This window comes from Alosa alosa, chromosome 15 (genome assembly GCF_017589495.1).
Source record: "Alosa alosa isolate M-15738 ecotype Scorff River chromosome 15, AALO_Geno_1.1, whole genome shotgun sequence".
In the NCBI taxonomy this organism is placed as follows: Eukaryota; Metazoa; Chordata; class Actinopteri; order Clupeiformes; family Clupeidae; genus Alosa; species Alosa alosa.
In genome coordinates, this window is record NC_063203.1 from 8,674,595 (window position 1) to 8,689,330 (window position 14,736).

Below are 14,736 nucleotides of genomic sequence, written 5' to 3' on the forward strand. Positions count from 1 at the left end.
CTGTTTTGCATACAAGCTCAGGGGTTTATGCCTGGATGTGATTCATAATTGAATTGAGAAGAAGCTAATGTATGTGTCTTTAACCTCTACTCATCTCGTGATTTTTAAGCCTTTCGTAATTTCGTCTGTGGATTGCATCATGCTGGCCATATTATTCTGACTGATTGACAAAATGATTGATTGTTTATACCTGTGCTGCATGATATGGGGACAGCTACAATTCACAGTACCCATTTTACCAGCCTAGAAGGCAAATGACGTCTTCTTGAATGGTGTCACACTGAGTTCATCCTGTGTGCTGTGGCGTTAATGAGCCAAGCTTTGACATCGTGGTTATCAGGCTGATGGCTGATTTAAAGTGGCAGGGCATTAGACATCACGCCCTTCTCTTCCTCTCTCTCTTCCTCTTCCTCTTGCTTCTTGTTCTTCGTCCCCTCCTCTTCCTCCTTCTCTGTCTCTTCCTCCTCACGACCAGGCTTGGCATTCGGTATTTGCGGGATCGGGAACGTGACCTTTCGTCAACGCCGCGCTGCCTGTAATGCCCGCTTGGAGTACTGCGGCTTATCGACGCCACTCCCTGCCGGGTGCAATTAGGTTGCTGCGGCCCGTTTAGGGTGGACTGTCATTAGGGGACGTTCGGAGCGATCAAGCTTTTATCTTTTCCTCTCGGTGTTCTTTGAACGCTGATGGTCGCCTTGTTAAAGAGAGTTGACTGGGGTAGGTTGGCCTTTCCCCGCCTCTGTAGCATGGAGAGGGAAATTTCCGCTCACACTGTGAGCCGTCCAAATATAGGCCGAGGGCTTAATGCAGGAACACATAGACATGCTGACTTGCATGCTCTTTCAAATACACACACACACACACACACACACACACACACACACACACACACACACACACACACTTTTACTCAATCCATCTCCCACACACATCTTCATGCCGTTAAAAAGAAAAAACAGGTCCCTGGCCAGCCTATCTGCTCCTGCATAGGATCAGAGGGATGGGTAAAGAGGAAGTGGCTCAGAGAGCATTGACAAGCACCTTGCTGACAGGCCAGCCTCGCTCTGCTGTGGTGGGAGGCTGGGAGTGTTTTTTTGTGAACGGGACCTGCAGTAGGTAGCAGGAGCTGTCTCTTCGCCTGTGTTAATTATATCCCTGCAGTGAGTGCAGTTTCTATTCAGTCCAGTAATCACAGGGTTTATGGAGTGCCTCTGTCTCTCCCTCTCTCTCTTTCTCTCTTTTTCTCTCTCTCTCTCTTCCTTTCTTTCTTTCTTTCTTTCTTTCTTTCTTTCTTTCTTTCTTTCTTGCTCACTCTCCAGGCTAACTGTCCCAACAGCTGTACAGTAATTTGAAGTAGCACTGCAGTTAAGACGTCATAAAGTGTGTTTTTAATGGTGCCTTTTGTCTGTGATTGTGTGACTGTGCTTGGTAGTCCTGTTCATACTGTACAGGCTGAAGTGAGGATAGCAACTCTGCATGGAGTGTGGAGATATGGAGAAAGAGTGAGATGTTATTGATATGGGCTGTTAGGTAATGTGGAGGCCAAGAAAACAACTGTGAGGGAAAAGGAGAGAGCGAGAGAGGGAGGGAGAGAGGGAGGGAGGGAGAGAGATTGGCAGCAGGAGGCGTGTTTGTTGATGAAGTTTGATGAAGTCACATGTGCACCAGACAGTTAGTGGAAGCCTCCTCTGCAAACGCACTCAAAAGTCACATGTGCACCAGACAGTTAGTGGAAGCCTCCTCTGCAAACGCACTCAAAACTTGAACTTCCTGTTGTAGAACATGGTGTCCCTACCGAGAGAGGGCCATGTTTGTTTTGTCCGTGATTTTCTTATCCTGAGGGCGGGCGGGGGGTGAGATGGTGTGTGTGACTTTAAAATGAGGAGTGGGCTGCAGAAAGAAGTGGGGATTGGCTCGGTTCCCCCCAGGCCCGATTAGTGGAATGTTCTGGGCTACTTCTTTCCTAGAAAGTTGCTGCCTGTTTTGTTCATCAGTTCCTTTTATTGTTGTTGCCTGGTCAGTGTTGCTTTGGTTTGAAGATTTGTGATGTGAGCTTAGAACACATTCCCCCCACCCTCCAGTTCCAGCTCTTCCATGACACACTCTGCCAGTTTTATTTATGAATTCTTAGTAGAGGAGAGGACAGGATCACTTGTTTATGTCTATGTTTACAGCAGCATGAACTTCCATAAACCCCTTAGGTGAAAGTCACATAATCACTGTTTATTACCAATGTATTGACTTTCTAAGTTCAATAAGTTATAGTCTGTAGAGTCTTTATAGTGATGGTGGATGTTGCCTCGTCATATTGCTCTTGGTTGTTTACTCTTTTTTAACTGGTTTTACATTGTGCTCATCTCTGGGAGTTTGCTAACAAAATGTAGTAGTAATCCCAGTGACTTTATATACGTACTTGATGGCATAGGAACATAGGGCCATAAGGCAGTGCATGTTTACAGCAGTGGGACAGATCTTGTGAGTGAACTTAATCACAAGCTGGCTGGCCCAAGGGCTAATCACATTCCTCTATTACCGCCAGTGCTCTTCCTCAAAGCTCTGTTGGTGTCCCGTGCTGGCTAACTAAACTGTGTACCAAAGCACTTGGTACACAGTTTAGTTGATGAAGTTCTACAAGTCCAAGGGTCTCCTCTCTCTCTCTCTCTCTCTCTTGCTCTCTCGCTCTCTCTCTCTCTCTCTCTCTCTCTCTCTCTCTCTCTCTCTCTCTCTCTCTCTCTCTCTCTCCCTCTCTCTCTCTCTCTCGCTCTCATTTGCTCTCTTGCTATCAGTTAAAGAGTTTGTTTACACAGAAGTGAGTTTCAGAACTGTACTGTCATCGCCACAATCATCACTTGCTCCCACCTTTGTAACAGACAGGGTCATGCAATACTGTGTGTGCATGTCTGTGTGTTTGTTTGTGGGATTGGGTGGGGTGAGAGGGGGGATATTTGGACGCTGCGATGTTCGAAGAATCGCGGCCTGGCTTAGCGTTCGCTCCGGTCCCACTGTGTGCCTGCCGCACACATATGGAATGTTTTTCTCCCAGAGCCCTGGGCAGGACTCCTCATGCCAGATCTTTCCTGCCTTTATGTAACCGAGGACACCGCGTGGGGAGGGCTGACGCAAGAACTTGGCTGGGCAAAAAGAAAATGCCCTGTTTTGATATTTGCGCCTCACTGGTGTTTTTAAATTCTTTTGCCACACAATCTTTGTTTGTTAGGGTTAGTCATGGTTTGCTTAAAGGAAAAAGCAAAAAAAAACAAAAACAAAAAAAACACTGTTGCACCGGTGCATGGTGCTCCTTTGTTGACACAAGACGCGTATAATTATGTTGGCAAACATTGTAACAGGAGAAGGAAAATCTCTATTGGGATTAAACACAATGTTATTATTGGTACACAATCCATTATAATGTAGCATTTTACTGATTGGATTGCCACAATCTCATGGATGACATTCTAGTGTGTCAGCAGAATGGTGTTTCAGTTTTTTTCCATCTGGGTGGGAAATCTTTCTGGCTGTCGTCACTGCACATGTCCAAAGTCCAACAGTTTGGTAACAGTGTTTTCAGAAAACACTGTGTGCCAGATTGTGTTTTTTTTTTTTTTAAGAAACTGCATGTCAACAGGCCTAAACAGGCCCTCACATATTAGCAGTTGCACAGGAAACCAAATGTAAGCAGTGATTTCACGCCAGACCGTTCATGCCAAAAACGCCTGAGAAATCAGGGCACTTCTTCCACTCGCGGTCAGTGTGTGGTTCCGCCTTGGAGCTGCCTGGGCCTGGCCAGCTTGGCACCTCGCATAGTTGCCGTTGGTGTCAGCCTGCGTGCGATGGGATGACTGACCCCCACACCCGTAAAAAAAAGCAGCAGCCAGTGCTTCAAGGCCATGCCCATGAAGAGGACAGTGGAATGGCCTGGCTGAAATGCGAGTGGCTGGTCAGGCCACAGTTAGCCGAGGGGGGGGGGTTGGGGTGAGCGGCCCTGGGGAGAAAGGGGTGACCGGGTTCGCCTAATGTGGCCTGTAACACGTCAGCAGCAACAGCGGTCAGCCACTCCATTGGGCAGGCAGCCAGCACGCAAGGCCTCAACCCTTTCCCACTGCGTCCAGTCCATGGCTCGCTGCCCCTCCCCCGCCTCTCTTCTCTGCTGAGATGAAGAGAGCTCGTTATGTAATCTTGCCCTCTGGATCCCCCCGCGCAGGGCTGGGGGCTGGGACTGGGAGTGCAAGGTTGGGGGCTGTCCCACATGGATCCCAGATCCCACTACTGCATCCCAGCTCCAGCTCAGAGAGCAGCACTGTGGGGGAAGGAGAGGGGTTAAACCAGCCACTGCTGTGGGAAGGGGACGGGAGGATGGGAGGGGGACGGAAGGTGTTTGTGTGTGTGGGGTGGGGGGCGGTGGTCAGGGCAAGCACTGACGGGCAAGCACTGACGGGCTGCCTGGCCAACTGACAGGAAGGAGACGGGGAGTGAGCAGAGCCCAGGCCTCGGCAGCATAATGGATCCTGTCCTGAAAGTCATCAGAGACTGATGAAGGATTTGCTCGCGAGCTGCTGAAATGAAGCACCATTTCCAAAGTCTGTAATAACCCACTGAGAGAAAGCAAAGAGATTTGGAAGAGAGAGAGAGTCGGCTCAAGATAAATGACAGTGGACCTTGTTGGCACTGCACTTGAGTAGATTCAGCTAGACCCATGAGTGTGTGCACAGACCATAAGCACAATATCAGAATATGCATCGTGTGAGTGCTTTGTGAGCACCATGTGAACACTGTTCACACAGGAAGTTAAGCAGCCACAAGGCTTGTCTGTGCAAGTCTGTCTAGTGCGACCAAAACAGCCAACTACCAACCTTTTTGTTATTATTTTCAGCGTAGCAGAAATGTACACTGTCTCTCATATTATATGAATGTTTATATGTATATTAAATAGTAGTGGATCACACTGTGGTTTGGTCGGTGTTCAATACTTAAAGTTGCTGGTGATGACGGGAGGGGTCACTATTGCTGTCCCGTGCCCAGCAGGTGAACATGCACCCCTCCAAAAGATTTACACGCCACCTGATCTATGCAGGGTCTGGTCATCTGATCCACCATAATTCCTCCAAACACACCACTGCAAAGGTGTAACTGAGGACACTCTGAGAATGGGACTGTGTACATGAGACCTCCTAAATGAAAGCATTTTGGTTATTTACATTTTCTCATACCATCCTAGAGCTGTGTTGCACATCTTAAATATTTATAAGACATAACCTGAAATACTGTACCACTTAAAGTCCATTTGTTTGTTGAAATTGGTTGCCCCCCCCCCCCTTTAAAAATATCTCAACCCAATATCAACCCTGGCACCTCACGAGAGACTCCGGTCACCCTGGAGTTGAGTAAGTCAACCCTCGCTCAGTTGTGTGAGTCCTCTCATGTTAGCGCTGCTTTTTACAGGCCTGTGACCGCCAGGGCTTTAGGTTTAGTGTGTCAGTGCAGCCTGACATATACCTTGGCTTGCGCTCAGAAGGAGTACCGTTACTGTCATATCAGCACGGGTGCTGAGCTGGCTATATGGAAATGGAAAATGTTGTAGGCACACATTGCCAGCTGTTCATAGGACTCATGAATCAAATTTAGTTGCACATTTTCCTTTTAAACACTGACCTGGTGAAATATGAGGGAGTTAATACTTGCTGTGGTTCTTTATCTTCTAGGAAACGTCAAACTCTGTGTTCCTGGTGATGGAGGTAAGTTGGCTTTGTCAACATGCATATCAATATCAGAGGTCACATGCTGACCTTATGTCTGTCTGTCTGTCGGTCTGTCGGTCTGTCTGTCTGCCCCCCTCTCTTTCACTCTGTCACCCTCTCAAGCTCCCCCTATCCCCCCCGCCAGTGTTGTAAATCTATGACATTTGTAAGTCTATGACATGTCACATGCAGTGGACAGTTAGGCAGCTTGCTGCTTGGCCCTGTCCACTCATGTTGCCCAACACTGGAGTGCCTGAGAGAAAAACAAGTCTGGGTGACTCAAGTGGCCCGCTATAAATACACACTCAGAACGCTCTAGAGAAGAAAGAGAAACAACATTGCAAAACCTTATTTATTTGGCCCTATATTTAGTGTGTGCTATTAGGCTGGACATACGGTCTGTCCGTACCTGCTGATAAGATATGAGTGGACGGAAACTTGCGTTCACAAACAGGTCACAGGTGTACGCAGTAGGGTTATCTGATGTGGTGTTGACTAGAGTGAGAGGATCACTTGGATTGAATTAGGGCAAGTTGGATTTAAATTTGGAGTTCTTCGAGGAACTTTTAAATCTACAGATCCCACCTTTTGTTTAGCCAGAAAGCTGTAGCACCCATATGTTGTTTGTTTTGTGTTGTTCTAGGTTTTAGTATATGTGCCGTGTCACTAATGCAGACAGGGGACTACTTAAAGCTGCACTGGATGACTTATCACTTTGCCGCTTGCTTGTTGCTCTCTGGGGAGAGACTGGTCTCACAGAGAACAAACAGGCCTTTCTCCTGGCTGCTGGTTGTGACTAGTTATTGTTAGTGCTGGAAAAGATTAGAGCATGTTATAGTGTGTGTGTGTGTGTGTGTGTGTGTGGGACGGGGAATGGAGGGGGACTTAGTGTAAGCCTTAGAGACTTTGTACACAAACATGTCTGTGTACTTGTGCTTCTCAGCTGACACTTTCCTTGTTCAATTACACAGATCAGTTCAGATTGCGAAATGAATTTGCCCAGTGACACAGATTGTTAGTGAATGAAAAAACATACCGGAAAAAAAACAACTGTGTCTGAAGAAAACAGTCCTGATCATAAGTCCTTTGGGGCAGTTAGTGGTCAAGAGACACAGGCTTCATTGTGTGTGTGTGTGTGTGGAGTGTGATACAAGTACTTGGAATATAGCGGGATGGCCACAGTACCATCCCCCACCCCTGATGAGTTCTGATGGTGCTGAGATCTCTCAGTGGGCATGATGCATTACCTCACCATATGAACAGATGAGCACACCATTATCTCAGCCTTATGTCATATGGACACACTTAAAACTATGCAAACAAAACATAAACACACACACACATACAACCATTATGCACTCTGGTAATTATTGTTTTCCTGTTGCTTTTCTCTCCACAGTATTGCAATGGAGGTGATCTTGCTGACTACTTGCAAGGTAAGCATTTTCTTCATTTTCATTTTCCAAGTGTTGTTCACAGTCTTTGCTGTATGGCCAGTCTGCCATAATATGCACCCAGACTAGTATTTCCTGTGTGTGTGTGTGTGATGGGTCTGGTTGGTGTATGCTACTGGCCTCTAATTAGACTGATATAATGTAGATGTTCATTAAATTTGAAATGAGTCCTTGGCTTGGGCCGAGTGCCAGCGTAGCGCAGTGGGCACTGTTTCGCAGGCTCCCCCATGGCCAGTCCTCTGCTTAATGTTCCCTGGATCAGGGCTGCACTGCTTCCTAAAGGCTTATGGGTACATAAGAGTTCTGTTCTCCTGAAGTGCAAAGAACACACGTTCGGTTCACTATTGAGTAATGTCAGAGGTCAACAGATTTGTGCCAATTTGTCGTCATGTGGACACAATTTCACAGGCACTATAAAGCTTGAAGGCTAAAGTTTGTGTCCTGTGCTGATATGTCTGAAGGAACTAGAATTGTGAAAAATTGGTTTGAACGAGGTGACGTCCTGAAGGCTGAGGTTGAATCTGGGGCAGGGTCATTCTGAACTGATAATTCTAGTTTGACTATTGATAGCAAATGGACTTCGAAGGGGCCAGAGCAGGATGTGGACTTGTGTCCACCTTCCTAGTTCTCGGGACGGCGCTGGACTCTTGGCCCTTTGTTATTTTGCTCTCTTTCTCCCTGTCAAAAACACACACACACAAACACACTCTGACTTGAGCTGTTATCAGTGTGGTGACTGCGCAGGTGAACGCTCTCCCACGTCAGGCATGGTACAGCTTGTCTCTGGGCACCCCAGAGCAACATTACACAACAAGGCCACCGTTATACAACTCTGCAGCCATTAGGGTGTGTGTGTGTGTGTGTGTGAATACGTGTGAAGGAAGTCTATTGTGATCGCAATGAGATCCGTTGTGATCCAGATGAGATCTGTTGTGATTGTAATTGCTCTGTTTGCCTTGGAAGCCTCAGCTGGGGAATCCTCTCAACAGCTCAGCAGCTTAGGGGAGTTTTGTAGTGAATGGTGGGGGTAACCAGGTACGGCATCTCTCAGCAAGGGCCCTCTTGATTTTGAAATTCACTTGTAATCCATTTCCCAGGTCTTTTTGGAAACAATTAGTTGACCGGAGTAACGCAGCCCAGTTACATAACAACATAACGTGTGTGTGTGTGTGTGTGTGTGTGTGTGTGTGTGTTTGGATGTGGGCCGGCGTGGCCTGGTGTGGAGGTGTGTGTGTGTGTGTGTGTGTGTGTGTGTGTGTGTTTGTGTTTGGATGTGGGCCGGCGTGGCCTGGTGTGTGTGTGTTTGGATGTGGGCCGGCGTGGCCTGGTGTGGAGTGTGTGTGTGTGTGTTTGGATGTGGGCCGGCGTGGCCTGGTGTGGAGTGTGTGTGTGTGTGTGTGTGTGTGTGTGTTTGGATGTGGGCCGCCGTGGCCTGGTGTGTGTGTGTGTGTGTGTGTGTGTGTTTGGATGTGGGCCGCCGTGGCCTGGTGTGTGTGTGTTTGGATGTGGGCCGGCGTGGCCTGGTGTGTGTGTGTGTGTGTGTGTGTGTGTCGTGGCCTGGTGTGTGTGTGTGTGTGTGTGTGTGTGTGTGTGTGTGTGCCGGCGTGGCCTGGTGTGTGTGTGTGTGTGTGTTTGGATGTGGGTCGCCGTGGCCTGGTGTGTGTGTGTGTGAGTCACACGCACAGCTGTTGGGAACCGCAGCACCAGCTGCCCTCAGATGCCTTCGATTGGGCTGCGGGTTGGATGGTTGCATCAGCGGAAATGCTAGACTGGCCACTGAAGCCCTGACGCAGTCGGCAAGGGGACGTTCTGACTGTGTGTGTGTGTGTGCGTGTGCTTGTGCGTTTGTGTGTGTGAGAGAGACCAGAGGCTAAACGTTACTGCAGTAATGGTGTCTTGGTGTAATGTGGCCTGTCCATATCAGTGGCTATCTGAGCTGCTGAAGGGTGAGGAACAGCAGGTTCTGTCATCAGCACTTTTTAGCTCCTGATGGAGAGCCACAAACTCCCTGTTCCAACTATGCATTATATGAAAAGCACTTGCCTGGAATATGGCCTAATTCATGAAAAATATATCCCACTCATCACAAGAGTGAAATGTAAGAAAGTGTGGTCAAATATACAACAATATATGGAGGAAAAAAAACAAAAGTGAGTGAACAAAAAGTGTATCGAATGAGTTAGGAATGTGTAAAATTATATAGTCAAAAGAAGACCTCACGATTTGTCCCTGGTCTTCCTTTTCTGTGCCCCTGCTCTGAAGCCAAGGGAACCCTGCGTGAGGACACCATGCGCATCTTCCTGCAGCAGATCGCCGCAGCCATGCGCATCCTGAACAGCAAGGGCATCATCCACCGTGACCTCAAGCCCCAGAACATCCTGCTGTCTTACTTGGCCCGCAAGAAGTCTGGCATCAGCGGCATCCGAATCAAGATCGGTAATTCTCCAGCCAAATTTAGACTGCATTGATTGACGCCAACTACCCCGATATCCCTTGTGATCTCCAGACGTCCCAATGATGATTTTAATAAAGGCTGTGTTATTTTTCACTCTTGCTTGTGACCTCTTACGTAGCCGTCACATAGTTTCCATACACTCCCTGGTGTTAAAACTGGGCACTCAGTCTCAGACAATAGCCATGTTGCTAATAATAACAGACATGCTTTGACTATCCCCACAGCTGACTTTGGCTTTGCACGCTACCTCCAGAGTAACATGATGGCAGCCACCCTGTGTGGGTCCCCTATGTACATGGTGAGTGTGTGTGTGCGTGCGCGTGTGTGTGTTTGTGTGTGATGTGCAACCAGCGGCCATTTTGTTTCAAACATGAAAGACATTTCTCTTCTTTTCTGTCAGGCCCCGGAAGTGATTATGTCCCAGAACTATGATGCCAAAGCAGACCTGTGGAGCATCGGGACGGTCATTTACCAGTGCCTGGTGGGAAAGCCACCCTTTCAGGTAAGACACAGTGGACAGGCATGTAGGTGTCCAGAGGGCAGTCTACTCTATAATCTAAACTCTTTTCTTGAAGAATAACTGAGTTTATATATCTTGACTTTATTGCAAGTCACTATAAGCAGAGCTCATTAGGTGTGAAAGGCAGTCAGTAATGTATTTAGACAACACTGTGCAAAAAGCTGATTTCATAACCTGGACTGTCCACCCTTACCAGGCAAACAGCCCTCAGGATCTGAGGATGTTCTATGAGAAGAACAAGAACCTGGTGCCAAAGTAGGTTCCTTTCTTCTCACTTCCCTCATGACCCACTTTCTCTCATTTCTTTTGTCCCCCGGGCCCGTCTCGTAATATCACAGCAGACACTAATGGCAATCCACTCGGTGGAACTCATTTTGATCTTCCCACGCAAACCCTCACAAAAAAAGCTGGATGATAATGACTGCATTTGTCAGTGCCATCACAGAAAGAGAGCTGATTCATGGCACCCAGTGCATAGTAGCCGTAGCGTATTGTTACATGACCACCCCTCTCCCCAGCTCTAAGTGTCTGATTGTCTCCTCGCAGCGTCCCGCGGGAGACATCGCCTCCGCTGGCGGACCTGCTGCTGGGGCTGCTGCAGAGGAACCAGAAGGACCGCATGGACTTTGGTCAGTACCCGCTCCGCTGCACCGGCGGCTTGTCCGTCTTCCAGGGTTCTCTCTTTTTAGAGAAGTGAGACTTCATGAGAGACATCCTCTTCTAACGTCTGTTCTGTTCTGTTCTGTTCTGTACTTTCTGCTTGTTTACAGATGCTTTTTTCAGCCACCCTTTCCTTGAGCCGACATCAGCCATAAAAAAATGTAAGCTGGACCAGGGAATATTTCGAGCTATTTTGTGTAGAGTCATGGCGATACATTTTATGAATAAATGATGTTGTGTTGTTCTGTAACGTTATCACATCAAAATAATTACTGTACACCCAGGATCTTAAATGCATAAGAACAACAACTCTGACTCTTGCTTAAAAAGCATCTTGCATTGTGTTTCATTAATCATTAATGTCTGTTTTAAAGGAACCATTGCTCATAGCTCTTTGTGTGTGTGTGTGTTCGTAACAGCCTGCCCAGTCCCCGTGCCCAACGTCCCTGGCTCCGTGACCGACAGCTCCTGCGGCAGCTCTCCCTGTCGCTACGTCTCACCTCCTGTAAGTGCACAGGATCCCTGCGGCTCCTGTTATCACGGTCCATGCACTACACTCTCCATGCGGTCAGTGTGTTGATGGAGACCTCAGAGGTGACACTGTGTCGTCCATATAGCAATAGCAATACCATTACAGTTTGCATTACGGTCTGCAGTAGTGGTTTTCCATTTCAGTGCATGTTATTGACAAGATTCGGGAAAGATTCTTGAAAGATTGTAGTCTTTTAACTAATGCCACCCATTCGAGCTTTACTTGAAAGACTACAATCTTTCAAGAATCTTTTTCCATATCTTGTCAAGATTGTTTGGTGTAAGGAGGCCATTAGTTGGTATACACTGTGCCAAACAGTGGTCATGGTGATTGTGCAGTTTCAGCACTTTCCTCTATCATGGTGCAACACGGTGCTTTCCTTATTTTGAAACGTTACGAGATTTGTCCTGGTTTGCGATGCATCAAGCAGTTTTCCTGTCCCTGCAGTCACTGCCGGACATGCAGACCGTCCCGGAGGACGTGCTGTCCTCGCCGCTGCTGGGCCCGCCCAACTACCTGCAGCTGTCCAAAGAGTCCGGCGGCAGCACCAGCAGCAAGAACTCCTCCTGCGACACGGACGACTTTGTGCTGGTGCCCCACCTTACCGGAGAGCAGTCCTGTGAGTTTCTCATAACACATAGTACACACATACATACATACATACATACATACATACATACATACATACATACATACATACATACATACATACACACACACATACACACACACACACACACACACACACACACACAGACAAACAGACAAACACACATGCACATACACACACACACACACACGCAAGCAGGACTTCACACAGGATCACACTACTCTGATGGTACTGTAAGATCTTTCAGTAACATAGCAGGTGTAGACTTGAGCAGCAAACATGGGGCTAGACATGAGAGATATGGTGTCGGTGCATTACCAAATGAACACTCAGAGTGAGAGATGTTGAGACATGAGAGATATGGTCTAGGTGCATTACCAAATGAACGCTCAGAGTGAGAGATGTTGAGACTCCACTCATGTGCATTGAACAGATTCCCCTGTCTAGGCACAGGCTCAAGTTTGCACAACACACCATGACTGATTGACTTGCCTCTCCCTTACACACATGCCATGGTGTGTATATATCACATAGTGTGTGTGTGAGAATGTCAATGTCAATTTATTTGTGTAGCACATTTGAAAAACAGTTGACCAATGTGACTGTGTGTGTGTGTGTACGTACGTCAGTGTGTGGTGTATATATTACTCTCTAGAGTGTGTGTGTACGTCTGTGTACACTGTATACATAGCATCTCTGGTTACACCACGTTGCACTGGCTTACCTCCCCTCTCTCTCTTCTTTGGATAGACGACGTGCCCATGGGAACAGCCGGCCGCCGCCCGTCCAGCGAGTTCCTCCTGTGTGGCGGGTGAGTGCTAGCTTTCGCCACTGCAATCGCCACTTTCCGCACCGACACGCTAACCGCCCACAGCCACACCTCTCAAACCGTGTTTGAATACAACTCCTGCTTCAGTTGTTAACACGGAGGCATTTACTGTCTCGTAGTTAACCGCTGTGTGCACAGGTCAGACTTCGCAAATAATATAAATATAAAGAGATTTTGCATGGGCAATTGGCCCACTCTCTCTGCTCTTTGCCTCAGCATAGTACGATCTCGCCCTCACCTGAATGGACCTAGCAACAGTATAAAATCAAACAAAACAAATCCGATCGGCCGCTAAGCCCTGCGACAGCAGCGGCCGCCTTTGTTTGTTTTGACTCCAACGGGGCGTTATGGTGGTTGCGCAAAAGAGATTTTCATTTGCTGCATAACAATAAGCGGAGGAGAGCCTGGTACGGATTATCTTCCTTATCTATTAGATCTGAGAACACTAGCGGACCCATCGTTTTCCACTCCCCACTACCCCCTTGAGTGATTAATTACCCAGGTCTGGTTAAGTACACTCTCACAAACAGGAGCATGGCCTGGGGTGAGTGGGTTGTTTTGAAGGTGTAAACCGAGCCTAGTTTGTGAGTGAGACCTCCGGTCGAGTAAAGCACAAGCTCCCTGATCATCCCGACCCTCGTTCGCCCAAACGGTGAGAAGGTCTATGTTTAGCCGCCGGGCCGATGTCATCTCCCTGTATATCCCCCGTCAGCTGCGACTGTGGGAACTGTCAAATATGCGCTTGTGTGTGCGATCATTTTCACACTGTTTACTAATACACGAGCACATGCCATTTGCTCATGGCTGTTTTTTTTTTTGCTGTTTCAAAATTCAGCAGTCCAAAGTATCAGTTTGTTGCTAAATACACTATTGAGCTGAATAAGGCATGACAGAAGAAGCCAGCATTGTTGATGAGTTTACTTTTAGAGAGTTGTTATTGAAAGGTTCTCTATTTTTAATGTCATAAATCATTTTCCAAAGTGTCTTCTGAGGTGTAAACTTCGAATGACCTTCCTGTGAGCAGTGCCTGTGGCAGGCATTCCTGTAAACTGTTGACTCTTTCAGTTGAATGTTTTTCTTTCTGCTTTGGTGTCTCTCTCTCTCACTCACACACACACACACACACACACACACACACACACACACACACACACACACACACACACACACACACACACACACACACACACCACACACCTCTCCCTCAAAGCGACTTCCCTTTCTCCCCTCAGTCCTTTTGTTTCTGTCTCTAAATACCCAACGGCGAGACGCTGTTCCCTGCGTCACGTGCCAAACCTCTCTCCCCCTTCATCATGCTGTTTTCCATCTCTCTCTTGAGGTCACTTGTGTGTCTCAAGTCTTTTCTAGCTGCTTTTGTTTGGCATCTACAGAACCTCCGTCTTTTGTTTGATTAGTGCCTCTACACCATCATTGGTGTCCATTTCTTATGGTTATGCTTTCTCTCTTTCCTCCTTCCTTTGTTTCTCTCTCTCTCTCTCTTTTTCTGGAGCTCCTGTTTGTTTTCTGTTTTTGACACAGCTAGCATAGTTTTCATATCCAGTGTGCTGGCTGTGCTGTGTTTTGTGAGGTAGTTTTGGATGGTGCAGTTGAACTTTGGCGCAACCCTTTCCCAGCCTCTCATTTGGGCCGGCGTCTACAGCTGCCTGGTCTCAGGGCTGACTCCAGCTCACCGGCTACCAGAGCAGCCTCCTGTTCACCCTGGAGGGCTTTCCTGCCCTGAATGACAGACTTCTTACTACTCTGTTTTAGCCCTGCACAGTCTTTTGCAAAGCGTTTTTGGCTCTGGAGTCCCCAAGCGTGCTTTAATCAGTACTGCTTCAGTGGTCTGTCCTCTTCCACCCTATACACACACACACACACACACACACACACACACACACACACACACACACACACACACACACACACACACACACACAC

At 47.6% G+C, this 14,736-nt stretch overlaps 1 protein-coding gene across 2 annotated transcripts in view; it reads left to right on the top strand.

Moving 5' to 3' along the window:
* The window catches only part of ulk2 (unc-51 like autophagy activating kinase 2), a 32,214-nt gene that overhangs the window by 5,631 nt on the left and 11,847 nt on the right, over positions 1 to 14,736 (top strand). For both annotated transcript variants that reach the window (XM_048264957.1, XM_048264958.1), the window contains exons 4-14: positions 5,700 to 5,732; positions 7,135 to 7,171; positions 9,452 to 9,625; positions 9,869 to 9,942; positions 10,045 to 10,146; positions 10,361 to 10,419; positions 10,711 to 10,793; positions 10,935 to 10,985; positions 11,244 to 11,329; positions 11,804 to 11,975; positions 12,717 to 12,777. In XM_048264957.1, the coding sequence (XP_048120914.1) occupies positions 5,700 to 5,732; positions 7,135 to 7,171; positions 9,452 to 9,625; positions 9,869 to 9,942; positions 10,045 to 10,146; positions 10,361 to 10,419; positions 10,711 to 10,793; positions 10,935 to 10,985; positions 11,244 to 11,329; positions 11,804 to 11,975; positions 12,717 to 12,777 (932 nt within the window). The remainder of the gene's footprint in view (positions 1 to 5,699; positions 5,733 to 7,134; positions 7,172 to 9,451; positions 9,626 to 9,868; positions 9,943 to 10,044; positions 10,147 to 10,360; positions 10,420 to 10,710; positions 10,794 to 10,934; positions 10,986 to 11,243; positions 11,330 to 11,803; positions 11,976 to 12,716; positions 12,778 to 14,736) is intronic.